The sequence below is a fragment of the Anser brachyrhynchus genome, assembly GCF_964034855.1.
Source record: "Anser brachyrhynchus genome assembly, chromosome: Z".
Taxonomy (NCBI): Eukaryota; Metazoa; Chordata; class Aves; order Anseriformes; family Anatidae; genus Anser; species Anser brachyrhynchus.
Genome location: NC_137697.1, coordinates 60,315,423 through 60,342,556, shown reverse-complemented (window position 1 = coordinate 60,342,556; position 27,134 = coordinate 60,315,423). Strand labels below are relative to the sequence as shown.

At 36.6% G+C, this 27,134-nt stretch overlaps 1 protein-coding gene across 20 annotated transcripts in view; it reads left to right on the top strand.

The window, feature by feature from the left end:
- The window catches only part of CSNK1G3 (casein kinase 1 gamma 3), a 79,127-nt gene that overhangs the window by 32,784 nt on the left and 19,209 nt on the right, over window positions 1-27,134 (top strand). For 17 of the 20 annotated variants that reach the window (XM_080573695.1, XM_080573685.1, XM_080573698.1 and 14 more), the window contains 7 exons: window positions 9,485-9,633; window positions 10,689-10,923; window positions 21,203-21,288; window positions 21,422-21,506; window positions 24,614-24,762; window positions 25,820-25,915; window positions 26,579-26,674. In XM_080573695.1, the coding sequence (XP_080429821.1) occupies window positions 9,485-9,633; window positions 10,689-10,923; window positions 21,203-21,288; window positions 21,422-21,506; window positions 24,614-24,762; window positions 25,820-25,915; window positions 26,579-26,674 (896 nt within the window). Of the gene's footprint in view, window positions 1-9,484; window positions 9,634-10,688; window positions 10,924-21,202; window positions 21,289-21,421; window positions 21,507-24,613; window positions 24,763-25,793; window positions 25,916-26,578; window positions 26,675-27,134 lie in introns of all 20 variants that reach the window. The other 3 variants (XM_080573697.1, XM_080573683.1, XM_080573682.1) reach the window with 3 other exon arrangements.

The following is a 27,134-nucleotide window of genomic DNA, read 5'->3' as shown; positions in this document are numbered from 1 at the left end:
ATTATCAAAGTATAACCTAACGAACACCATAAGCTGAGATGTATTTGAAACGTATGTGGTCTCACCCACCTGTATGCCAAAACTTCCACACTGACTAATTCGTCCTAATAGTTGTTTGTTTGAATCTTCAGCAGTATGTTCTTGTCTTCTGATGGTACTTGCTGACAAAGGAATGCACTTCAGTTTGACACCATCTTTTTCGTCATGCATTATTTTCAACCATTTTTACTACAGCAGGAAGATCAAGTGTTTCCTCAATGGTCTGTGGCTTTTTGTGTCTTGCTATTAACAAATTTCAAAAGACACTGCCAAAGATTTGTCATATAATTTAGTGAAATGATGTAAAGGTTGTGGATTCAATAACATGTCTTGAAATGCTACTGAAAATAATTGTAGAGGCTTGTTTTCATGTCCTGGATGCTTAGTTTTAAGGTTTTTTTTAATGTTTTTCTAACTGCAATTCCTTCATACTATCACTAGCTAATATATCATAGCATAATAAACACTCAGGGTGAGGTTCTTTGTGAATAAGAGTGGATGTAAATCCATATTTCAAATAGTTTTCTTGATATTTTCCATTTTTTGGCCATTTTTTTCATTGAAAAGTTTATCACTGTTTATAATGTGGCAGATGAAGAGCTTATACTACAGTAGAAATGTCTGCTCTGCCTTGTTCTTGTTTGCTCATGTTTGCATTATAAGCACTGCTTTCAGTCTATGTTTTCTTTGGAGGAGTCTTTTTATACTGCTCCTCCATTTTGCGAGGGGTAGCCTAGTTAAAACTAGACAATATAGTCTATAAATCCACTTAACTGGGCACACGTAACCTGCAGCACACTGCAATATGCTGTAAACGGGTGAAGGAACAAGGATGATACGTTTGTCATCTCCACATCTCCATGTTCCTTTGATCATCCACGTGACCCTTCTCTGGGCTCACTCTAATAGGTCTATGTCCTTCTTGTGTTGGGGACCCCAGAGCTGAACACAGTGTTCCAGGTGGGATCTCACGAGAGCAGAGTAGAGATGGAGGATTGCCTCCCTTGCTTTGCTGGCGATGCTGCTTTTGATGCAGCTCAGGGTATGGTTGGCTTTCTGGGCTGCAAGTGCACATTGCCAGCTCATGTTGAGCTTCTCATCAACCACCGTCCACAAGTCCTTCTGAGAGATGGTCTCAATCTATTCTCCACCCAGCATGTATTTGTGCTTGGGATTGCCCTGACCCAGTGCAGGACACTGCCCTTGGCCTTTTTGAGTCTCATGAGGTTCTCACAGGCCCACCTCTCAGGCCTGTCCAGGTCCCTCTGGATGGCATCCCTTCCCTCCAGTGTGTTGACACCAAGCTCTGTGGTGTGGTCATCAGAAAACTTGCTGAGGGTGCACTGAATCCTACTGTCCATGTAGCTGACAAAGATGTTAAACAGCACCAGTCCCAATACTGACTCCTGAGGACCACCACTTGTCCCTGATCTCTACCTGGACATTGAGGCGCTGACTGCGGCTACTTGTGTGACCATTCACCCAATTCCTTACCAATCAAGTGGTCCATCTGTCACATCCATGTCTCCAATGTAGAGACAAGGATATCATGCGAGACAGTGTCAAATGCTTTGCATGAGTCCAGACAGATGATGTCAATTGCTCTTCTCCTATTCACCAATTCTGTAACTACATCACAGAAGGCTGCCAGGTTTGTCCAGCATGATCTGCCCTTAGTGTATCCATGTTGGCTGTCACCAGTTACCTCTTTATTTTCAATGTGCCTTAGCACAGTTTTCAGGAGGATCTGCTCCATGATCTTGACAGGCACAGAGGTGAGACTGACTGGTCCGTAGATCCCCAGGTCTTTTTATCCCTTTTTAAAAATGGGGGTTATGATTCACCTCTTCCAGTCAGTGTGAACTTCACCAGATTGCCACGAGTTCTCAAATGTGATGGATAGCTTAGCACCTTCATCTGCCTGTTCCTTCAGGACCTGTGGCTGTATGTCATCAAGCACCATGGACTTGTGGTCCTTTATGTTCCTTAACTGGTCTTGAACCTGATCTTCTCCTAGAGTGCGCAGTTCTTTTTCTCCCAGTCCCTGCCTTTGCCTTTTGGGACCTGGGCTATGTGGCTATAGCACTTGCCAGTGAAAACTGGTGCAAAAATGTCACTGAGTACCTCAGTCTTCTCCATATCTGATGTAAACAGGTTTCCTTCCAGATAGGGCTCACAATTTCCCTAGTTTCCTTTTATCACTGATGGAAGCCTATGGAAGCGTCGTTGCCCATGATGTCCCTAGCCAAATTTAATTCTAATAGGGCTTTAGCTTTCATAACCTATCCCTAGCTTCTCAGATGAGTTCTCTGTACCTCTCAGGCTACCTGTCCGTGCTTCCACCCTCTGTAGGCCTTCTTTTTCCATTTGAGTTTGGCTAGGAGCAGCTCGTTCCTCGATGCAGGCCTCCTGATGTTTTTGCCTGACTTCTTCTTTGTTGGAACATGTTGCTCCTGAGCTCGGAGGAGGTGATCACTGAATATTAACCAACTCTCTTGGGCCCCTCTTCCTTCCAGGGCTTTGTCCAATGGTATTCTACTAAGGAGATGCCTGAAGAGGCCAAAGTCTGCTCTCTCAAAGTACAGCGTAGCACAGTTTTATAAAATATGAATTATGTTGGAAATATGGCATACTCTATAATTTACATGGTGCTGTATAGCACATAAAATATAAAATATAACATTAAATATAACATTCTATAACCTTCTACATAAATAAATGAAATAATTTCTGGATAGCTGTTATATTAACAAAAATATAATATACTTTAAGTGTGGCAAAATTGCTTGGAAAATTATAATACTTTAAATCCTATGAAAATATACAGAATAAGTGAGGTTTTATGGTATTGCAGCTAACAGTTAAAGATTATTAATGAAAATAATGATGCAGTAAACAGGCCAACCCCCTTCAGCTGTAACTATTTTTTGTCCAAATATAACAGTTATTTTTTATTGGTGTTTCGAACCGTAAGAATTAACATGGTCATTAAGCTAGCAAGAAGACATTGCATTATCCTTTTGCAGCTATTCCCCATGATAGGAGTTTGTTTTCTTACGTGATCACTTCTTTACAGGAATAAAAATATTTCATTTTAAAATAAGTCTGGCATTTGTTAATCAGTTTTCAGAAGTTATTTTAAGAAGTTGGTGTTTTTTGAGTAGTTCAGATGTTGTCTGGGTTAATAAATTTTTTTTCTAATTCACCTTATTTTTCATGAAGATTTATATAAGAAAGCTTCCACTTAAATCTTTATTGTGAAAAACAAAACGAATAAAACAGATGCTCTTCATTAATAGCACGTTACTTGTACACGTACCAGGTGATCTGGAGAAAAGACTGAATAATATAGTGATGGAATGATGTTAGGTTATTGTTTTTAAGCAAAAGCAAGGTCTAATATGATGAAATCTTCTAGTCCTTTGACCTGTTAATATGAAATAATTTTATAAGTATGGGGGATTTTAGACATAGGACTCAATTTTTGTATTGCAGAATTAGTAACTTAATACATTACGCACTACAATTTTTAGGTATTTTGGAACTTCGTTTAGTCAGAAGATCTGGTATTGTAGATAATACAAGTACTCTTCTTGTCATGTTAAATAAATGATGTGATTTGGTAGAATAAATGTTCTAAGGGTGTTTTTGACCTGTCATCTGAACACATTTCTGAAATTGGCAACTCTGCCTCCAAATCTGAAAATGCTGCGAAATGAATTCCTGTCTACAATTCTTTTTTCTTCCACCTGTATTCACAGAAGCCAGTTCTAGAAATCTTGATGAAGCCCCCAAATCTTCCGACTTCCATATTTTTGAAGAAGTTCTTTAAGTATTTTAAAATCCTGTAAACAGACACAGAACAAATGCAGTGCTAATAGAGGGGAATTTTGTAGTTCATATCTTTAAACGTGAAGATACAAGAGCAGAGATTCTTGGAATGTGTCTCAGACCATCACATATGTTCTCTTTTCTTCTTACTGTTCTTTTTCTTCCTGTCTGTGCTCAGTTGTTTGTTTTTTGGACTTATTTCTGTACGTCTGTTGGATAACATAGTTCACTGCTGCATACTCAACCACATTTCCATGTACAATTCCACAATACCGTAAAGTGGAGGCAGGAAACTTGGCTACTAGGGATATCTAGAATTATGATATCCTTTTCTGCACAGACAGCTTTTCTGAGCCATTATTTGATGATTGGAGATGATCTTTTAAAAATCAAGCTTTGTTGTACCATGTTCTCATGTAGCATGTAATGTGGTTTATGTTACTTAGTAGGAATGAGCTGCTATTGCAGACTCTCTGGAATGGGTATGATAATGCATGTTAAGTATAGAGGGTATAGTTGTGATTAAAATTAAATAAATAAATGGAAAGTCTACGGGTTAGTTGTTAAGGGTTATGTTTTCATTGTTATCACTTGTAGGAAAAGATATCAAGGAAAATACTCTTAGAAAATGCTGCATTTGTTTGCTTTTAGTTTTGCTTAAATATAGAGGTGTTGGTTTTGGACACAGTTACACATCTGTGGCTTGAGTGTAAGTTAGCACTGTACTAAGGTATGGAAAATATGAGATCACAGAATCATTTAGGCTGGAAGAGACCTCCAAGATCATCTAGTCCAACTTCTGACCTAACACTAACAAGTCCTCCACTAAACCATATCACTAAGCTCTACATCTAAACGTCTTCTAAAAACCTTCAGGGATGGTGACTCAACCACTTCCCTGGGCAGCCCATTCCACCACCTAACGACCCTTTTGGTAAAGAAGTTCTTTCTAACATCTGACCTAAACCTCCCCTAGCGCAACTTTAGCCCATTCCCCCTTGTCCTGTCACCAGGCATGTGGGAGAATAGACCAACCCCCACCTCACTACAGCCTCCTTTAAGGTACCTGTAGAGAGAGATAAGGTCGCCCCGAAGCCTCCTCTTCTCCAGGCTGAACAATCCCAGCTCCCTCAGCCGCTCCTTTTAAGACTTGTTCTCTAGACTTTTCCCCAGCCTCATTGCCCTTCTCTGGACTCACTCAAGCACCTCAATGTCCTTCTTGTAGTGAGAGGTACTTGAGGTGCAGCCTCACCAGAGCCGAGTACAGGGGGACAATCACTTCCCTAGCCCTGCTGGCTGCACTGTTTTGTATGCAAGCCAGGATGCTGTTGGCCTTCTTGGCCACCTGAGCACACTGCTGGCTCATATTCAGCTGCCTATCAACCAGTACTCCCAGGTCCTTCTCTGCCAGGCAGCTTTCCAACCACTCATCTCCCAGCCTGTAGATCTGCTTGGGGTTGTTGTGCCCCAGGTGCAGGGCCTGGCACTTGGCCTTGTTGAACTTCATACAGTTGACCTCAGCCCATCGGTCCAGCCTATCCAGATCCTCCTGCAGAGCCTTCCTGCCCTCAAGCAGATCGACACGTGCACCTAACTTGGTGTCGTCTGCAAACGTACTGAGGATGCACTCGATCCCCTCATCCGGATAATTGATAAAGATATTAAAGAGAAATGGCCCTAGTACTGAGCCGTGGGGGACACCACTAGTGACTGTCCTCCAACTGGATTTAACTCCATTCACCACAACTCTTTGGGCCTGGCTATCCAACCAGTTTCTAACCCAACGAAGTGTACGCCAGTCCAAGCCACGAGCAGCCAGTTTCTCAAGGAGAATGCTGTGGGAAATGGTGTCAAAAGCCTTACTGAAGTCAAGGTAGACCACATCCACAGCTTTTCCCTCATTCACTAAGCACGTCAGTTTGTCATAGAAGATGTACTTCAAAGTACACCCAATGTTTGGAGTGTTTTCACATATAAAATCCCATTTTATCTTCAGAGAAGAAAGGCAATATCCAGTGTTTGGGACATTCTGAAAATGGATGTGGTTGTTATATGTAGTACAGGATTGTAATAATAGAGACCATAGAAAAGCTCATGTGAAAGGAAAAATACACAGTCCTTTAATGTGCTTTTTATGACAAAAAAATTAGCAAAATGTATTCTTGAAAGTTTTGTGTCACTGTTTTTACTTTTATATCAGGAAAATTGTAAGGCCCATTTATCTCTGAGGAAGTAAGACATCAGGATGCCAATTCACATTCTAGACTGCATTTAATCCAAAGTTTAAGTATTAACATGCTTTTCTGTGATACTGCAAATGCAAATGACTTGTTTCTAAAGTGAAATAAAACAAGTGGTTAAGAATTCTTACTTTTAAATTCAAGAGTAGCTTAAATGTAGTTACTTATTTATATGCAAGATTTGAAAACAAATGCAGCTTTAACACTGAATTAGCCTTTTGCCCCTCTCGATAGTTTTTTTTTCATACTTATTCACACAGTATTTAAGAGATTGTTAGTGAAACATGCAGTGAGATATTTATGTTTACATATGTTTTATCTGGAAATTTTTTTTTATCTGGAAATCTGGAAATTTTGCTCTTTATTTTAACAAAATTCAAAGTAAAAAATACACAACTACAGATTTAGAACTTTGTTTCTTAAAATAAACTTTAAAATATGAAATTCTGTTTTTATTCAAATATGTTTTTCTTCTAAATCACTTTAATGATTTAATGCTGTAGGAGTTAGTGGTTCATTTCTGGACACCATGAATTCAATTTTCAAAGGAATTTAAGAAATTAAGGGAGGTATTTGATGGGATACTTTAGAAGAGGAATCAGTGTGAATCCTTTTATCATAGGTTCCCCTTGAGACTTATGAAAACTCCCTTTGTCATCGTTTCTTATGAGTACATTAAAAAAAAAAACTTGACCTTCATACAGTTTAATTAATAGATCTCAGTGTACCCCACACTTTATTAGGAATCTAGATGTTTAAAAAATTTTTAAGACTTCGACTTGGTGGTGTTTAGATTTGTAATGAACCAACTCAGATTTAAGAAAAATATTTTCTATTATGTGCCATCTATACAGAAACCAAAAGTAATCAAGGAAGAGAAGACAGTGCAAATTTAAGTAAAAAATGCTTATATTTCATCGTAGAATCAGAGAAAGTCTTGGGTTGGAAGGGACCTTGAAGACCATCCAATTCCAATCCCTTGCCATGGGCTGGGACACCTCCCACTAGGCCAGGTTGCTGAAAGCCCCATCCAACCTGGCCTTGAACGCTTCGAGGGATGGGGCATCCACAGCTTCTCTGGGCAACCTGGTCCAGTGCCTCACCACCAAGAATTTCTTCCTTACATCTAATCTAAACATACAGTCTTTTAGTTTAAAGTCATTCCCCTTGTCCTATCACTATCTTCCTGTGCAAAAAGTCACTCTCCATCTTTTTTTAAGCCCCCTTTAGGTATTGAAAGGCTGCAATGAGATCTCCCCAGAGCCATATCACCTCCAGGCTGAACATCCTCAGTTCTCTCAGATTTTTTTCATAGGAGAGGTGCCCCAGCTCTCTGATCATCTTTGTAGCTCTCTTTTGGACTCATTCCAACAGGTCCACATCCTTCTTGTGCTGGGGGCCACAGACCTGGATGCAGCACTCCAGGTGGGGCCCCTCAGTGCAGAGATGAACAATCCCCTCATAGAATCATAGAATCATATAATATCCCGAGTTGGAAGGGACCCACAAGGATCATCGAGTCCAACTCCTGGTACCATACAGGTCTACCTAAAATTTCAGACCATATGACTAAGCGCACAGTCCAAATGCTTCTTAAATTCAGACAGGCTTGGTGTAGTGACTACCTCACTGGGGAGCCTGTTCCAGTGTGCAACCACCCTCTTGGTGAAAATCCTCTTCCTGATGTCTAGCCTAAACCTCCCCTGCCTCAGCTTGACACCATTCCTGCGGGTCCTATCACTGGTGATTAAGGAGAATAGGTCACCTGCCTCTCCACTCCCCCTCGCGAGGAAGCTGTCGACTGCGATGAGGTCGCCCCTCAGCCTCCTTTTCTCCAGGCTGAACAGGCCCAGTGACCTCAGCCGCTCCTCATACATCTTCCCCTCTAGGCCCTTCACCATCTTCGTTGCCCTTCTCTGGACACTCTCCAACAGTTTAATGTCCTTTTTGTACTGTGGTGCCCAGAACTGCACACAGTACTCGAGGTGAGGCCGCACCAGCGCAGAGTAGAGCGGGACAATCACCTCCCTCGACTGACTAGCAATGCTGTGCTTGATGCACCCCAGGGTACGGTTGGCCCTCCTGGCTGCCAGGGCACACTGCTGGCTCATATTCAACTTGCTGTCAGCCACAACCCCCAGATCCCTCTCTGTGGGGCTGCTCTCCAGCGTCTCATCGCCCAGTCTGTACGTATAGCCAGGGTTGCCCCGTCCCAGGTGCAGGACCCGGCACTTGCTCTTGTTAAACTTCATGCGGTTGGTGATTGCCCAGCTCTCCAATCTGTCCAGATCTCTCTGCAAGGCCTTTCCACCCTCGGCCAAGTCTACAACTCCTCCAAGTTTGATGTCATCGGCAAATTTGCTCAAAACACCTTCTAGTCCTACATCCAAATCGTTTATAAAAACATTGAAGAGCTCTGGCCCTAAAATGGAGCCTTGAGGGACCCCACTAGTGACCATCCGCCAGCCGGATGTGGCCCCATTTACCATGACCCTTTGAGCTTTACCCGTCAGCCAATTGCTCACCCATCGTATGATGGTTTTGTTTAGTTGTATGCTGGACATTTTGTCCAGTAGGAACCTATGGGAAACCGTGTCAAAAGCCTTGCTGAAGTCCAAAAAGATCACATCAGTTGGTTTTCCTTGATTGACCAGATGGTTGTTAGGCAGGACCTACCCCTCATGAACCCATGTTGGCTGGGACCGATGACTGCATTGTCCCCCAGGTGCACTTCAATCTGGCTGAGTGCCCTCCCTCAGCTTGCTGGCTGCTCCTGTGTTTGCAAGTTCGCACTGCTAGCTCATATTTGGAAAACCATTAATACTAACAAGTGACGACTACAACAGTTTGTTATCTATGGCATTCCTATTTTGATAATGCATCTGAAACTTGACTTAATGTCTCGTGAAGCTTAAGGATTCATTAATCTCTTTTGGATTTTTAAATGATTAATATAAAGCAGTTTACTCTTGAATATCGCTTTATCTCCTGAATATAGCCTTAATGTAAAAAGTTTAATGTAAAAAAACTGTTTTTTTGAAAATCAGTTTATTTAAAAGCTCTCAATACCTTTTTAAAACCCCATTTCAATTTACTTTTACAAAACCCAACAGATTTTTTTCATTTTCTATAAAAGATTGTAAATTTTTCATGTCAAACATGTAATATTCTTAAGACGTTTAATACTACTGATACTATTTTCACTACTCCTATTTTACCTTTTACTTGTATCTTTTACAAAGTTTTGTTGTTGCTTTTTTGTGAAATATGTATTTTTTTACTTAAGATCATCTTGAGGTCAGGTAAGAATTTTAGTGTTATGTTCATTAACATTATTTAACCCCTTATAATTACGTTGTATCTCTCTTCTACAGATGGACTACCTCAGGTCTACTATTTTGGCCCATGTGGCAAATATAATGCTATGGTGCTAGAACTACTTGGACCTAGTCTGGAAGACTTATTTGACTTGTGTGATAGGAAGTTTTCTCTTAAAACTGTTCTTATGGTAGCCATACAGTTGGTAAGTAGAACAGATTTGAATTTGAAAGTTCATTAGAGTAACTTAGTCTTCAATGGATTAAATACTAATTTCACTTCAAAGACTTTTGCTTAGCATGTTTTAAATTGGTATTTGTGCCTGTGATACAATTTTAGCAGAATGATTGACTTTATGTCATTTTCACTTGCTTTGTTTTAATTTTTCAAAAATCACTGCATGAATGTACTATCATTGTCTTCTGAGTCTCTTACCTAATGACAACCTGAAATCATGGATTTTAGTTTGACATACACAATTAAAAAAAACATCTTCTTGAAATATAAATAATTGTAATTATGAAAGGAGGTGGAAGCTAGGATTCCTAAATAGCATAAATATTTAACCTGTGCTTTCTCAGGAACAAAGAGAAAAAATAAAATTCCAGAAATACTAAAATATAGCAAAGTTACTCAGTGAAAAAATTGTCAGATTTTTTGAAGCATTTTGATTTGGTTTCCAGTAGGACAACTGTGTGTGATGGAAGGAGGAAACAAGGCATTGCATGTTTGCCTTGATATAATGTGCTTTAAGTAAATCTGAAATGTTGAAGGTATTGAGTCTCCAATTCTATAAATAGATATTGATATTGGGGCTATATGTATATTGCTGGAATTCCAGCACTTCTCTTCTACTGGCATAAAGGTTTTATTCCTTTAATATATAGTAGATCTATGTGGAACTTGTTTTCCCACTGTTTTAGTGACATAATTTCTGGTTAATGCAAACTATTCATTAAAACTATGCCTAGTAATATGCACAGAATATACCGAGTGTCAGCTGTTCTTAAAGATCAGCTCCTATTATATACTGATTCGTGTCTAATGTCTAGTTTGCTATACATGATTTGGTGTATCTACTAAGGGCATGTGTATAGTTTTCATTGACTGGGTGGTACTGTATTAAGACCAATAGCCGTTTGGTAAGGGGGTGACTTCTTCTAAATGTAAAGCAAATGTCAGATATTTAGCTTCTACCACAAGTTCATGTGGCAACCTGATGCTTAAACTAAACTTTGTCATCTTTTTGTTTTATTAAAGATTTCTCGTATGGAATATGTCCATTCAAAGAACTTGATATACAGAGATGTTAAGCCTGAAAACTTCTTAATAGGACAACCTGGAAACAAAACCCAGCAAATTATTCATATTATAGATTTTGGCTTGGCAAAGGAGTATATAGATCCAGAAACGAAGCAGCACATACCATATCAAGAACACAAGAGCCTTACAGGAACAGCTAGATACATGAGTATAAACACACATTTAGGAAAAGGTACGTGTGCTTTTAAGTGCAGAAACAAGAATTAGCAGCTGTCATTTGTGTGAAATCACCTTCTTTTCAAGTTGTAATTTTTCTCTACAGTGTGAAGTTTAAAGTACTGTTCAAAATCAGTTTGGACTTGCTAAAATGCTATTTATGGAAATAAGGTTCTCTGGGTCTCTATTGATCATGATTGTGTCTCAGCAAACATTTATGTTATTTTTGTTATTTATTCAGAAGAAGAGGTGTATCTTTATATTGTAACATCTTCACATTAGAAGTATGCTATGGGGAAAATAAAGGTAGGTATTGTTGAGAAAGATATCCAAGTTAATAGATTGCAGCGATATGGGTTTTCTATGCTGCCTTGCCAGGTTTTTTGATCCCTTTGAAATGGAATAATAGTGGAATATTAGTATAGGAATATTAGGAATATTAGCCTAGTGGAATAATAGTAGTTTCCATTTTCATGCAGATTTGTTGATTTTTTTTTTAATGGCTATACTGCTAATGAGGCTTTGTCAGAGTAGCTAAATGTTATGCTTGTGTTGCAGATGTGATGGAGTAAGGAAATGACAGGATATATAGAGAGAGAAATAATTTTAATTGAAGGAATAAATTTACCTGGAAAAAGGTGCATGAGCATACAAGGCAGTCTTTGTTTTGTCCCATGGCAGGGACACCTCCCACCAGACAAGCTGTGTAGAAGATTTCTAGTGACAATAGGGCTGACATCGTTGAATTTGCGTAAACCAGCAGCATATAATTGCATGGTAAATAGGTTGCTGTTTTAATTGATCAGAAAGACTGTTGCACAATTCTTATAGTTCATGTTAATATGACAAATATGATACTGTTCATGTTTTTCTTAGAGTGATAGGGGTGTTTAATCCATAAATTCAGACAAGTTCAGTTAGTGGTGAGCAGCCATAGCTGAGGAAATGATGGTAGATGTTTTGTAGTAGTTTGATTTTTGACATTTTTTATAATACTGTCACAATAGATTCCCTTCATAACAATTATAGGCACATATATTCAGCCTTCATATTTTTCTTCAAAATAGGAAGAAATGAGTTAGTTACCTTGTCTATAGGCAAATTTTTAATTTAATCAGTGTGGAACTGTTCCACCTGTTTATGCTTTTCTCTTGGTTCCTGCCTCAGTCTCAACAAAAATTAGAAAGATCTTTCTAAATTTCTCAGCTACTTACCTGGCTTCCATGCAAACGTAGAGAAAAAATATATATGTTCCTTGTTCAGTATATTCCACGGCAAATATAGACCAGTATTTACAAAATGTCATTCAACATCACTTTAGGATAGTAAACTTTGGAATTTTGCTCTATCTCTGGGCAAGTTGAAGAATGTGGAGCTTTTTCAATTAAATAAAAAAAAGAACAAGTCTTCAGAACAGGAGAGAGGAGGGTTTAAGTAGGTGATGACGGAAAGATATTTTTCTATGGTGACAATTCAAAAAGGTATTGATTTTAAAATGCTAAACATTACTTTATAATTCAAAACATTTCAGATGTTTAACCTGACATATCTGTGCATTCTTCACAAACAAAGCTGAAAGATTTAATTTATGATGTGCAAACAAACTGTAGATCTTGGATTTTCCCTCCAAATTCCTAAAACAGCCTGAATTTTCTCCGTTATATAGGGAGAAAGAAGCAGGTATATGTATAGCTATGCTGTACGTTCATGTGTAAGACTGACAGTGCATGTAAGGTCCCCAGATTATTGGAGGGGTTTATTATTATTACTCAGGGAAAGGTTTGGGTTGGAAGGGACCTTAAAGCCCATCCAGTTCCAACCCCCCTGCCATGTGCAGGGACACCTCCCACCAGACCAGGTTGCTCAAACCCCTGTCCAACCTGGCCTTGAACATTTCGAGGGACGAGGCATCGACAGCTTCTCTGGGCAACCTGTTCCAGTGCCTCACCACCCTCGTGGTGAAGAGTTTGTTCCTAATATGTAGTCTAGATCTACATGCTTTTAGTTTAAAATGATTTTCACCTGTCACTGCACTCCCTGATAGAGAGTCCCTCCCCATCTTTCTTATAAGCCCCTTTTAAGTAGTGGAAGGCTTCTAGTACCATTAGACAATGGCTGAACGGCCACCCCACTCATGTCTGGTAAGAGTTATATTTGGGTACTTTTAATCTACATTGAAAAAACTTATTACACACCTACACACTGCAAGTTTTAGAGAAACAGAAGTGTTACTTAATGTGTAGCTGTTTTGTATTTGAAACCTGATTTTGGAGGTAACCTTGTTGTAGATTTTAAAATCTCACTTGCAGTCCCATGTTCTGGGAACATCTTCACAGGGTGGCTAACTTCTTTAAATACGTGTTCTATGGGGAATTTTTAAGAATAGGCTAAATAATAATTGCTTCCCTTTTTAAAGGTGGGAGATTGTGCTCTTCTGACCATCTTTTCATTTTCTGTGGGGTTGCTTCTGTAGTCGGAATGGAATTAATTAAAGTAAAACACATTTGAGATAATTTCTGCTAGGTGTATGAAGCACTGGTGTAATTCTTGGTATTTATACATTAGGAATGCATGAGTTTAAAGAACATTGTTTGTCAAATATATGTAATTTAAAGCATATAGCCAAGTCTTGTGAGAAGCAATTGAAACTTTATTAATTTAATTTAATTTTCTGATAATATAAACTTCAGCAACTTCTTCACAGGATTGACATGAACAAAAAGTGGTAATGTGCACTTTTGCATATTAAGTGTCTGAAAAAGCAATCCACAGATTTAAAAATACGAATTACTGTTTCTGAAGTTCATGGCTTTAGAGATTATGTTCACATTTGCCATAGCATCATGACCACTGTGGTTCCTTTAGTCATTATGGAAGTGTCTGCCAACCCTTGGCAAGTAAAGAAAGAATCCAGTAGGGATTCCAGTAGAAGAATTCCAATAGAGATTCCAATCATGGAATGGTTGGTGTTGGAAGGGAGCTCTGGAGGTAATTTGGTCCAATTGCTTGTTCAGGCTGGGCCATCTAGAGCTGAGGACCACGTCCAAACAGCTTTTCAGTATCTCCAGTGGTGAAGACTCTACAGGCTCTTAAGGCAACCTGGCCATGCGTTATTTGATATTTATTAGAGGTAACGGTCATTAGTTTATACTCATATTTTATCTTGTTATGGCATGCCAGTTGTGTAAAAATAAGAATCTTTTTTTTTTTTCCTTTTTTTTCCTTTTTTTTCTTTTTTTCTACTTAAATTATTTCCACAAAGGTATCAAAATAATTACTGAAAACTGGCCTACTAGAATACTTTTTGGCTTTTTTCCCACTTCTGAAATGGAGTACAATATGCCAGCTTTATTCCAGCAAGTACTTTGGCGTTTGAAAATGGAAAGAAACCTATTCTAATGATACAGCAGTATTTACTAAAGTGCTACGATATTTTCTATTTTCACAATAATGATATATTTGTCGCTGCTTCAGGTCTTGTCAGTGGGTTTTGAACTGCTTGATCTGAAGCAGTCTCTTAACTAAAACAGGTGGAATAGCATATTCCTAGTATACACATATGATGAAAAACCACCCACTCATGCATTGAAAAAAGCGTGGTACATGAAACTACCCTCAAGTCTGCATGCGTTCACACAGTAATTGGATGTGTAAGAAGTAACTGAACTATTGTAAGCTTATCATGTGCTAGATTTACTATTCTTCACCAGGTAAAGACTTCAAAAATGTCAGTTTTTAAACCATATTAGAGCCAAAGAGCTTTAAGATTAGTTGCAATATTTTTTTCATTTAAAGAATAACAATGTAAATATTAACATTTTCTTGTAGTATCATGAATATTTTTTACTGAGAACACATTTTAAAATTTGATAATGGTGTTTGAACTTCTTAAACATATTTTTTAGAATGTAAATTTCTCAAGGAAGCATTTAATTTGTGTTTTGTGCATGGTATATCAAATTGGTGTCAGTTTAAGAAGAGACAACCAATTTTAGAGTCAACCTATTTAATCCTTCTTAAATAAGACAACCCTCTTACCCCCAAATCATTTAAGAAAGAAAACCACATAACTTAAAGTTGGTAATTATGTGGAGAACACACCTGATTTTTTAGGGAATTACATGTCTGATATTAACACATTGGCATAATAAATGACACTTTCTCCTTCAAGGGGAAAGTCTTTTGCATTCTTTAGGTAAAATCTTGAACTCTAGTTGGGTAGACTTATTTTTGTTTAAATGACATGTCTGTTTGAAAATTCTGTCAAATCTAACTTTTGTATTGTGAGTAGTCCTATACCTCTCAGCAAGGCTGTGGGGAAGAGTAGTTAGGTATATACTGACTCCTCTGGCCGTGGTAGCTGTGGCAAAGCTAATAGTCTTTTCAGTAGCTAGTCTGTCTTTACTGTGATATGTCTCCTTCTCACAGGAGTTACATAAATATTTATGTAATTCTTAAATGTAAGTGCAAAAATTTTAGCATGCATATCTGAAATCTGGTGTGACTGGGGACTGTAAGTGATTATACCATGCAAAAGACCACAACCTCATGTAAAAACTTCTTCAGTTCAAACTCAGAACAGTGATTCTCCTTGACCTGAGTATTTTGTAAGCATTTCTTGGGTGTCAGAGAAATATGACCTCTTAAGACATGTTGAATATGACCTCTTATGACACATTGAACACTATGAATGGGGCACTTACTTTCCCAGCCTCTCCTTTATGTAGATTTTTTTTTTAATTTATTTTTATAAGTTCTATGATTTTTCTCTGAAAATGTAGCATTTCTTTAGTTTGTGCTGCAGGACATACAGTACACTGAAGTTCTTCAAGTTCTGTTTGTTTTGAATTTCTTAGAGTTACTGGGACAGTGGAATAGAGGATACATTCAGCACTAAAGATACAGGAAATGAGAGAATTTTTAGGACAGTATTTTCAGTCTATAGGTAATCCCTTTCACAATATCAATGGTCTTGTAGCAAAGCTAATGGATATATTATTGCTGCTTGACTATCCAAGGTTTCAGGTGACCCTTGTGAAAAATAAAAGCCTTTTGAGTAAAGAGGGAGACAGACTGTCATGTTCTTATTCTGTTACAGGTTGATCTCAATTATGCATTTAATTGAACTACAACTTACTCTACATTATTACTTATAAACAAGAAATTGTGTTTTCTCATGACCAAAAATATAGTTTAGGATCCAGATTGTTTACAAGTGTCAAAACAAATGCATAGCAACAAGAAAAGAGTTTTAAGTGTTTGCGTATGTTTAGTTGAAACTAGCACAAAATTGCCAAGGCCCAATATTTTGAAGTGTATATAGAAGGTGATTTATAGTTACCAAGCACTGTGGTGCCAATCATTTCAATAATCTTTTCCCCCCAAATGTGCGTTTGGTCAAATGTTTCTAGTGGCTTTGTAATACACTGGAAGTTTGTATCTAGAATAGAAGATATTTTGTCTATGTGAAAAATAATGTGGATTTATTCAGATAACTGTTTGAGGGAAATATAGATATTCTGCAGCCCTTTTCAGCATTTGGTTGGTGCACTTGCTTCTATAAATTAACTTCTCTTGGGGATAAAATTATTCCATGCTTCTTCAGTTCCCTTCATTTTCAGGAAGGGAGAGTGGGATTCCAGAGAATAAAGATTCTGTATGGGAGCTAAAAATCTCCATCTGTAAGAGTCCTATGAACTTTTTGTATCTGCAGGAAATCTACATTGGTAATTGGGGGATTTCCCTAAATTCAGAAAAACAGTGTGCTGGATTTCTGTTTTAATTTATTGGTTAAAAGAAGCATGGTCAAATTAAGTGGTAATTGCTATAAAATGGGTACATCTAATGGTGTCTGGGGAATGGCGAATATCCTTGGTTATGTTGGTCTTTTCCTGGTAGTGCTTGATTATTGAAGAGGCAGAGGTTAGTTATTTTACCACGAATGCCTGAGACTCCTGGGAATGAAACAGCTTTGCTCTGTAATGCTCATTGAAAGGCCAAATGAAGAAATTAACAGTAATTTAACAGTAATTATGTTAAGGGGAAAAAAAAAAAACGCAACAAAAACAACAGCAACAAAACAAAGAACACCCCTCCTTCGAGCCCCCTACCCTTCACTGGTAGGTCCACTCTGTTGTCAGAGCTGTTACGTGTTCTAGATTTAAAATACATTTTTTTAGGACCAGGCTTTTCTGTAATCTAAATCACCAAAAATATTTGTAGATTGGATCAATGCTAGTGCATTTCTTAACGTAGTTTTGTTCACGATAAATGTCTGTACTAGCCTGCATTCTAGAGTTTTTTCATAAACTTGAAGAAAAAAACAATTTCGGCAGTTAAGGGGCCATAGCCTTTCAGGGCCTAGGAACTCTTGCTTGTTGCTGAGTCAGTGGGGCAGAACGAAATCTTTTTCCAGACCTAGTACTCACACCTAGAAGATTGACTAGTCCTCATCACTGTATCATTGCTGAACCTCAGGGGCAGGGTTGTGGAGAGGCAGGCTTAAGAGCTAGTGACTCTCAAGAACTGATCTTGTGTAGATACAGCAAGTGAAATTGCCATAACCTTTATGGAGTTAATACAAAGCAGTATGTCTGGCAAGCAGAACCAGGGTTAGTGAGGTGTTCTGCTATGAAAGAGAAGGGGAATGAACAACGTGGCATTTGAACAGCAAGTGGGGTTGAAGGTTTTGTTGGTCGTTTGCTTTCATGCCAGGATTTTTACTCCTAATTTTTCATAACGAAAATGCACTTCTTTGATTTTTGAGACATTAATTGCTTTTATAGCCAATTTAGTAGAATAGCTTCAAAACTGTGTTCTGAACAGGTATCAGAGCTGTGTTGTCACAGTAAACCAATGTGTTTGAAGTGAATTATAATAGTTATTAAATGATATTGCTCAAAATAAGTATCTCTGCAATACAAAAAAATCTAAAATTTGTGGTCCTTTGATCTCAGTTTATTTTTGGGTAAGGGTAATAAGTAATATGTAATATGAGATGAATAACTTTTTCTGTGTAAAGAAAACCTGGAAATCTACAATTATATGAAACAGTGCTTCTAATACGAAATGATTTGAGATTCTAATTGTCCAAGATTCAGACTTAACAAATGCAAGGTAATTTTCTTTGCTCACATAAAGGTATAACTGAAAACAGATTGCTTAAAGCCCACATTATTCTTAATGCAACAGTATGGCAAACAATGTGTTTATTATAAAATTGGCAGAATTTCATTTTTAAACATAATGATTTTGTTCATGAAGGGATGCTGTTCTTTCCCTCAAATTATGCTATTGTGTGGAATCATATCATTTTGAACAAGATTAGAAACTCTGGGTGATAAATTTCAAATCTACAGGATTGACTCTACCTACAGGACATGTAGGTATGCCACTTGCCATCTGCTTAGTGGTTATAGTAAAGAGCCTGAGTATTGCACAGTCTCATGCAGTCATTCCTGGCAGTTAAAACCATGTTTTCTGGTCCAAACAGATAGCAAGTTTCTGCTGTTTCAGCATTCCTATAGCAAGTAGTAAAACTTTCTTTGGAGGGGGAGTATGGTGTTTATAATGGGTTTATACTAAGACTGAAATGTCTTATTTGGCCTGTTATGGTTACTTTACCATGTAGGCTAAGAGGTAATTTCTGGAGATAGCCTGAGGAATGAGGTTCTAGTCTTGATTAAAACCAACCTATTTGAGTCAAGATTTATGTATAGCTTGTAAACTAAATAATGGGTATTAGTTTCTGACTAATTTAGCTGGCTTCAGGTGACCTCACCTCCTTGAGGGAGAGAGACTGTGCCCTAAAATCTTGTATTTTTGTTATCTTATGATTGTATTACAACAAATCCTCTCAATCTCATTAATTTGTGATGCACTAGGATCAGCAAATATCAGCAACTCTTCCTCCAGCTGATGCTTGAAATCCTTTTGTTTTTGCTTGTCCACTGCTCAGTTTTTCTGGCTTGCAAAAGCCCTTTCTCTAACAACAGCAATAAAAACCTTGGCTTTCTCGTTTGGCAGGATTGTCTTGAAAAATTTCATCCATGAGAAAGGATATTTGACTACTATTTAAGTTAAAGTTATGACCACAGAACTCAAATGAATTCTAAATAATAATCCCTCTCCAGTATAAAATATAAAACAAACAACGACAAAAAAAAAAAAAGTCGCCACCAAAATCTTTCCCATAGCAGAATCTTGAGGGCATTATGAACTCAAATGGCACATCCTTGAAGTAGTTACTATGGAACTATTCTACAGAAGTATCTCAAAGTGCCCAAAGCTCATACAAAAATCATCTTAATGAGAAATCATTTCAGGGTAAGAATTGAAAGTTGCTCCTTTTTTAGAAATAGTTCTCAGTGAAATAGCAATTGCTCCTAATATATATGTGTTTTTTGTTGTTGTTGTTTTTTACAAAGAGCTTAATTTTTCATCAGTGTAACCTGTAGAAGTTAGTGCAAAGGGGAGGAATTATTATCCATCAGCAAATACCAAGTAGAACTTTCCAGATTTATTTTTGTGAGCCATACTTCAGTGTTGTTCATAGATGGGCCTTGGGTTGCACACTTGCAACATTTTTGTATGCTTTGCCACCATTTTCTTGCAGCCACTGAACTGATTTACATAACGCATGCACTGCTTTGCAAAAAACATCTGTTATGAGCAGTGCTCATGAAGTACCTGTTATCTCTATGTCCACCCCATAAAGAGCTCTGGGTTCCAACAGGTAACAGAAGTCAACATTTACTGCACATTCTGAAACCTGTCAAACATAAAACTCCGCTGCTTATTTTCACTCCAATAACTTCAATAGTGGTATCAGCATTGCATATGCTCAGCAAATGGGATACTGCAGGATCAGCAGAGAAACTTAGAGAAAACTAGGTTGTCTGGAGGATATTCACTGAAAAAAGACAGCAGTGGACAAGAGGAGTAGCAGAGCGGATGCAAACAAGATGAGTGTTGGCATGGGATTTGGAAAGACGAAGAAGTGTGAAGGAGAAGTGACTGTAGAAACACCTCCACATGGCTGGCAGATGTGTGATGAAGCAAGGGACTAGGTGTAGTCCAAGCTCGGGACTATAATAATTTTTTGGTGTTTTTTTTATTTACTTGCTAGTATGGTTTATTCAGTGTTCAAGTGAGAAGATGGGCATAGAAAACAGTAATAAATAAACACTTATTTTTATATTAAGAACTGTTGTTCAGATGCAGTGTATTTGCAGCGATATTTTGTGTTGATCTGGTCAAACCCAGGATCGCTTTTTTAACATTCCTGTGTTCAAAATGTAACATCATGTACTTTTCTGTTCAATTTCTCTTGCTGTCAAGGCAAAGTGGTTTTGTGACAATGCTGAGTAGAAGCAATACTAGTATGTTGGTTTTCTGCCTTCTGCAAGGGAGGGAGTCAAAGTTAGAGGGGAAATTGTGCTTGTTACTACAAAACATAATACAGTGTGTAACAGCTCTTTCAACACCAGAGCAGAATGAAGTCGGGTGAAAATGTAAAATTCCTTTTCTACTAGTCCTTAAAGATTTTTACTAATTCTATTACATTGAATTTTCCTAAGTAGATTTGATTTTACTTTAAAATAATATGGAATGTATTTTGAAAACTTTGAATAAACTGCATTTTGTTTGTTACTCTTCTTTTTTTCAAACATTCTATAAATTTTTTTGCAGGAATGCCATTGTACTACTGCAGATGCTACTGCAGATGCAATGTTATGGTTCATGCTAGACACTTCTTTCATTACTTAGACTTCAAGTCAGTGAGATCTGAGAGTAGACTATGCGTACATGTCTCTTTATGCTGCTTTCTGATCAAATAAGACTTCTAAGCCTTCTTCAGAAGACCTTTGGCTTACTTATATATCCAATAAAGTGAGACTGAGAAATCAGTCACCTTCCATGATTTTATAGATGAAAAATAAGTTAAGTTAAAGCTTTTTAAAATTTGTTTCAAGTCTGTAACTAATATATGAAAAAATGTGGGACAAAAGTGCAATTATATACATAAAGGATCAAAATGTATTTTAAAATAAGATCAGTTTATTATAGCGTGATAATTTGTTTAATGTACTGCTGAGTTTTATGTAGTTGCAGTCTGCATCTGCGTGTTCTGATTTATCTCTGTTCTTAATGTACTTAAGAAGCCTTAAATATTTGTTTTGCTCTCAAGTACTTTACACCTCTCAATTACTTTTACACAATTTTGAACCTAGGCTTTAAAATATAATGCTAAATTAAGCAGATTGACTTCTAATAATATTTGAATTTTGTTTCAGAGCAAAGTAGAAGAGATGATTTGGAAGCTTTAGGTCATATGTTTATGTATTTTCTCAGAGGAAGCCTTCCATGGCAAGGTTTAAAGGTAGTAGTTTTTTATATCTTCACTTCCTTCCTGCTTTTAGATCGTCAGCTTTTCTTGGTATGATCTTTTAATTTCTGAAAGCCTGTCTGAAAGCTGTATAACTTCATAAGTTTCTTTTGCTCTTCTGTCATAGGCTGAAACATTAAAAGAACGTTACCAGAAAATTGGAGAAACGAAACAAACAACATCTATAGAAGTATTGTGTGAAAACTTCCCAGGTAATGTCTGCTGCTGATGAAAATGTTGTGTATTGATGTGTTGATTTAGAAAATGAACCTAGTATACATTATTGTTTTTTAATATCTGTTTTTAAAAATAAATTAAACAATACTTCCAAATACCTATCACCATAGTGTGTGTGTGTATATATATATATCTTTTGAAACAAACAGTAAACTAATGCTGGTGTTGTTTGAAAATAATTTTTTAATGTTTCCTTTAGAATTATTTATAATTATTCTTAAAGTGATCAGCTAGTCTACACTTTTGCCTTCAAACACAAAATTTTGGTATCTGCTTCATAACCATTTTAAAAAGAATCTGCTTTTCAGTTGGTACATGATTATTAGAAGCAGCTTGAAATAATATTAAAAATATATATATAACTTGCAGGTGTTTTCCTGTGACACTTATAATTGTTCTTAAGAGAAGATACCTCCCAATAAGGTATTTGGAAGACCAGACAGAAGCAAATACTTTTTTAAAAGTTGGATTAACAAACAGGATAGGTATGGTGTGGTTGCTAAAATAGAAATAAACACCTTCAAAGATAATCAGCATATCGATAGGCAAAATGGATTTGCTGAGACTAGGTCATGACAAACATATTTGATCGTCTTTTATGACAAGACAGCGGGTCTTGTAGACAAGAGGTAGATGTTAAATGCCATGAAACCTTAGTACTTTTGCTTTTGACACTGCTTTTAAATATCCTTATAAGTAATATTAAAAGCATAATTGAGAGGAATCTGCTGTGGGACAAAGAGTATACTCTTTGAACTGTTTGAAGTACTCAAGAACTTGTCATTGTTACCAAATCGGAAAAATGAAAAAGAATTCCACACAGATCTATGATGGTTCTGCTCAGTATTTTTGTTAATGCCTTGTATAATTGGGAATTCTTATTAGGCTTCCAAATGATAAAATTGAAATTCATGGGCTTGATAGTGGGGTTGGAAAGAAAGGATTTTGACAAATTATAAATACAGTCTAAAAATACAAGGTACAGTTCAATAAGTCACAATAGTATATAAATAAAGGATCAAGTACAGATTAAAAATTACTGGATATGGAAAGGTTCTTTAGGTAATGACTTAAAGATGAGTCATAAGGTAAATGAGTGAATAGTGTCATGCTCTTATATTTAAAACAAACAAAATATTTTATTTTTTATAGTTTTTATATTTTTATTTTTATATTTATATTTATATCTTATATTTATATTTTATATATTTTTTATTTTTTAATATTTTATATTTTAAACAAAAAACCCCCAACCAAACAAAAACATGTACTAAGCTGCATTATATAAACCAGTTATAAACTAAAAAGATACATGAATTGCTATTTCTCCTGTATTTGATTCTGTAAAACTGCAGCTGAAGCAGTATGTTCATTTCTGGGAACTGTACTTCAAGAAATATACTCTATTTTAAGGGTGCAAAAGCAGGGATACTTTTTTGCTATACCTCTTTCCAAAGACTGAAGTGATAGAAACTGTTTTGGCCAAAATAAGACTGTGAGGGAATTAAGTTCCCCTGTACCTTTTGCCTTGGTACAGCCATGAAAGGAATTAGCTTACTACATTCACAGTAAAAAAGACACAGTAGTGGATGTAATCCATTGTAAAACTGTTTAGAGTTGAACTCGTCTGTTTCATATGCAATGAAGAACAGGAGGGGATTGTTGAGGAGATTGTGGAGTTCCTTTCACTGGAGTTGTGTGAAAACCAATTATGTAAATGTGGCTGGAACTGATATACTCTGGGCTAAGCTTGGTGTACTAGGTGGCATCTTGAATTTCTTTCCAACACTCTTGTAAAAATTAATCCATTACTATTTTTTTCTGATGCTTTCCTTTTTAATTTCTGTGTATTCTGTTAAAAAAAAAAAAGGATTTTAATTACAGAACTGGAGAAAATGTCTGAACATAAATTAGTTCACCAAGCATAAACAAATACGTTAAATCTAATGTAGAGGGTGTATGTTGCAATTCTTGCAAATAATAATGAGTAAGAGTAGCTGCATATCTGACAGCAACATCACTAAGCTGCATTCCAAATTCTTTTTTCCAAGCTGGTCTCAAACCCTCTTTCTACCCCTCTGCCTCTGGAAGAGTTTAACATGGTGTAGCTCAGTCTGTGCACTTCTCTGCAATCCTCTGTTAGAGGGCAGGTACCTTCTTTGTACTACAAAATGTCTGGTCTTTCACACTTAATGGAAATCTGATGTGTAGGTGAGGGAAGGCACGCGGTGATACTGTGGTTCGGTTTCTCACATACATACTGTAGGCATCACCGGGTGCTGGTGGAAACTACATTGAACCCTATTCAGCCTCTGACTCTCTGATCATGTAGTTGTGTAAGCTTTCTCTTCTGCCATGGAGGCATTTGAATGGTCTTTTTGGCTTGAGTGCGAGGAGTCATTGCTTTTCTCAGAACGAGTTACCAGTGTGTGATTTCCCGCCCTTTCATGGGCTTCAAAGGATTCAAAGCAATGTAGATTTCAAGATCTCTGCCTGTCCTCCTGAATTCATGCTTCAGGACTCAGGTCAGGTGTTTCATCTGATCAATATCACAGCCTGTACTATGTGTCAGGACAGTTGGAGCTTCCCAGTTCAAGAAGCAGTTGTAGATCCTCTCAGAAAGGAAGTTTGCATTCAGTGAACTCGTGCTCTTAGAGACACAGTCCACCCTGTCCTATATATACCCCTTCTTTACCTTTCCTTAGGCTTGTCTGTATGCAAAACATTGAAAAAAGTTGAAAAGTGGAGGCATTTCCCTCCTCACTTTTTTGTTACATTATTATGCATGAGGATTGAAAGGTTAAACGAAAGATGAATTGTCTTACATTACCTGTCTTACAGGTGATGCAAAGGTAAAATTCTAGGGGGAATCACTTTATAGGATGTATTTGGAATGTGGCAGTATATCTTCAAGAATATAATTACTATGAAGCAACGCTTCTTTCTGGTAATGTACACATGCATGGTGAACCACTATTTATGTTTTGTGTTACGACAGAAGTTATTTTAAAATACAATAATAAATACTATTTTTGAGTGCCACTAAAATGTGTTACAATTAGATGTGTTTCTTTTTACATAGAGGAAATGGCTACATATTTACGTTACGTAAGAAGGCTAGATTTTTTTGAAAAACCAGACTATGACTATTTAAGAAAGCTCTTCACTGACTTACTTGATCGAAAAGGCTATGTGTTTGATTATGAATATGACTGGACTGGCAAACAGTTGGTGAGTATGATTAAGCTATTAATAAGATACTGTTTTATTGTTTAATCAGTTTTGAGCCACTGTTAGTCTTGAGTTTTAGAATATGAGTACATCTTATGGCAGCTAATTAGAGTTGTGAACACCTATGACAAACACATTTTCTATTGCATTTTGAAACATTGTGTTTTAGTTTGACTGCTTCATATTGAGTCTCCTTCCAAGCATACTTTTAATATCCAAGAAAACCTCTGTTCAGTGTAAAATGAGGTTATAGGAATTTAGACTGCTTTCTGAGTTGAAGAAAGCTTAAAACTTTGCAAGTGATTGTTGTCATTGTTTATATTTTCTTCCTTTATGGACTTTCTTACTCCAAGCATTTTTAGAATATAAAGCAATCACTTCTCTGCATCTGACATATATTCCAGATATTTAGCTTTTCATTATGAAGAAACTGTCATTTTTTTTTTTGAGTTATTCTATTGAAATGTGGTGTAGGATATCAGTTTCCATTACAGTGCATATAAAAGTTGCAGAAAATACTGTGTTTATATTCTTTAAAGAAATGGTAAAAAGTGAATTTTTCAAGACCTCAGAGCTTTCCTTGCTTCTTCTAATAAATTGGAGAAGAGTTTTGTGTGCAAGTTGCACTATTTTAGATTATACATTTTACCCTGAAGTTCCTTGTGTGACACCTTGGAAGAATTGTGGAATTTTATTGCTAAATATTTTTTCAGTGTTTAACATTAAAAATTACTTTAAGCTTCTTTTCAGATTGTCAGCAAAATTATCCCATAAACAAATGCTAACTGCAGAAAATACCAGCTTAAATCCTCTCAGAAAAAAATATCATCTGATAATACTCAGAATTGCTCATGCGTGAAATTGTGTAAGACCTGGTTTGCTTTTTTCTTTCAGCTATTGGCAAATACCTTGTGACAGTTTTGCTTTAATTTTATAGTTTTAGATTATGGGAGACTGACAGATTTAAGGATTTATTTGGATTACAATGTAAGAACTTTTAGTAAGACTTAGAAATTTATTTTTTTTACCAGTTGCTACGTATTATTTATATTTGTAGCCTACTCCATTGGGTTCAATGCATTCAGACACTGCATTGTCATCAAACAGAGAAGCTTATCAGCACAGAGATAAGATGCAACAATCCAAAAATCAGGTAAAATGCTTATGTAAGACTGTCAGCATTACTCTGACTTTTATCTAAAAATCTGTGCCATGTTGTTGTTACTTTTATTATAACTTCAAAGTAAAATTGACTCCAGGTTTTTTTTTTCTTTTGTTTAAGTAGGTCCTTGTTAATATGTTTCACATCTGTAGACATTCAACATCGTAATCAGTTACTTGTTTTGATGCTATAATATAATTTACCATGCATCAATATTGAATTTTCTCTCTGCTTCAAATTTTTTTAAAATTTCTGTTTTAAATCACATTTCCCATTACCCTATATCATCTGGTGGGGTTTTAACATGCATTTCTAACATTTTTACTTTTTTTTTTTTTTTAAACGAGGATAATGACCAAGGTTGTAAACACATTAAGAAGCTAAATCTTTGACTGTTTATCTAAGCTTAGTTACAGGGTTGTGTCAGTGGGTTTTGTTCATTTTTTATACGGAATTTTTAGTTTAGATACTTTATAACTTCTTTATGAAATTTTTATTTTACTCTGTAGGTAATGTTGATATACAATCTGAACAGGAATTGAGTACTTAGTTATTCTGTGCTTAAAAAAATAATTTATATCTTACATGAATTGCTTATTTTTGGAATTTTTATTTTCATTTTGCATATTTTCCTAATATATTCAAAAAACGTAGGCAACAGATCATAGGGCAGCTTGGAACTCACAGCAGGCCAATCCACATCATTTGAAGGCTCATCTAGCAGCTGACAGACACGGTGGCTCGGTACAGGTATTTTCTGCTTCTTTGCTTGACAGATTGCTTTCACATTACATATTACTAGTCTCCTTTACTGCATGGCAACGATTCCTGCTTACCTCTTAAGCTTGCTCTCCAATTATATGCAGAATGTACCTATTCTTCACTACTTGACAATTGCCAAACTGAAATTAAAACAGGTGCAGAAAACTGTAGGTCTTTTGGTAAGTGGAAGATCTGCTGCATGATTCTTACTAAAACAGAAAAAAATAATCTAACACAACAGAATTATCTGTCTTCCTGAAGGAATATGTTCCTACATCAGTGCAACCAACTGAAGTTTTGACATTTGATATGTTACTTGGTTTTACTAGCAGCTAATACACTATTAACTTAGTTCACGATTGTTCAAGTCACACTTTATGTTCCTTAAGCAAACTCCAAATGAAAGCACTAATTGCAGATTTTACTTAAACTGCTACTTTTCTTCAAA